Genomic DNA, 1,110 nt, shown 5'->3' on the forward strand with positions numbered 1-1,110 from the left:
GAGTCTCCCATGCTAAGAAACAGCCAAATAACTGTAATGGTAAAAAGAAGGAAAGGTTAAAGAAATAACAAAGTTTATATAAAGGAACTTCTTAGAAGCTGTTATATACTTCAGTTAGCTTTTTTCTACAAGCAATTAAAAAGGCTGATGTCAGCAATATACTAAAAGAAGAATCAGACATTTGTTTTTATATATCTCACGTCATCTAATTCAAAATCTATTATTTTACTGTCAGTACCTCGAGAAAACAGATTAACAATAGCAATTCGTTTCTCTACAGACACATGTGAAAACTATATTTATACTCTTTAATCAGTAGAGATGGGACTGAACTTCCCCAAAGTTTAGAAGTGTTCATTAAAGATAAACCGTTGCTGCCTTCAGTCAAGGCTTTCAGTAGAACGCAAATATGGGGAGCAGAGGTATTTTTCTTCCCCACAAGTACCAGCAATACATAGCAGTTGAGTGCTCTCTTATTATCACTTCTATTAATAAACAGCAGTGCTCAGTTAGATCCTGTGCTGCCATTCAGTACTCAATAGCTGGAAACAACCATTGTAAAAAGCAGAGTACCAGTTCTGTGAACACAACTATGGCTTCTTTTATTATAGAGGGAGCTGGTAATGGCCTCTGTATTTAGGTGGCCTAACATAAATATTCTTATGATCTCTTTTTTGAGATGTTCTAACACTTCCTTTGTTGCTGTAGCCTTTGAACTTCACAGGGGGAAAGCTTTCAAGTTAAAGAAATGCCTTTTCTTTGTCCCATTAAATTCTGTTAGACTTTGCCTCAGATGTAAGCTCCGAAAATCACCTTTTCCTTTTGTCATTAACGTTCCTCAGGAAAATTCTGACAACATAGAAAAGCAAAGTGACTATGGATATTATAAATGTCTGGGCCCATGTCATGGCTTATGCAAGAACAGCAGCTCAAATTCAGAGGAATCTGTGCAAGTAGGTACTTTCTCTGGCACTGTCAGAGGATAACTGGACCATGTTTCCATTAATACCACCCCTGGATCTTAGCCCACGGCTCTCATAGCCAAATCCCGCTTTGAGGGTATCACATGGCCACAGAGCGGGATAAGAAGAAGAAAGGGAAAGGGAAAGA

The 1,110-nt window shown here is 37.9% G+C and overlaps 1 protein-coding gene across 1 annotated transcript in view; it reads right to left on the reverse strand.

The window, feature by feature from the left end:
* The window catches only part of GABBR2 (gamma-aminobutyric acid type B receptor subunit 2), a 984,392-nt gene that overhangs the window by 26,708 nt on the left and 956,574 nt on the right, over window positions 1-1,110 (reverse strand). The window contains 1 exon segment of the mRNA XM_006021507.2: window positions 1-31. This exon segment is cut by the window's left edge and continues 17 nt beyond it. Coding sequence (XP_006021569.1) covers window positions 1-31 — 31 coding nt within the window.

Source organism: Alligator sinensis, unplaced genomic scaffold, assembly GCF_000455745.1.
Source record: "Alligator sinensis unplaced genomic scaffold, ASM45574v1 scaffold386_1, whole genome shotgun sequence".
Taxonomy (NCBI): domain Eukaryota; kingdom Metazoa; phylum Chordata; order Crocodylia; family Alligatoridae; genus Alligator; species Alligator sinensis.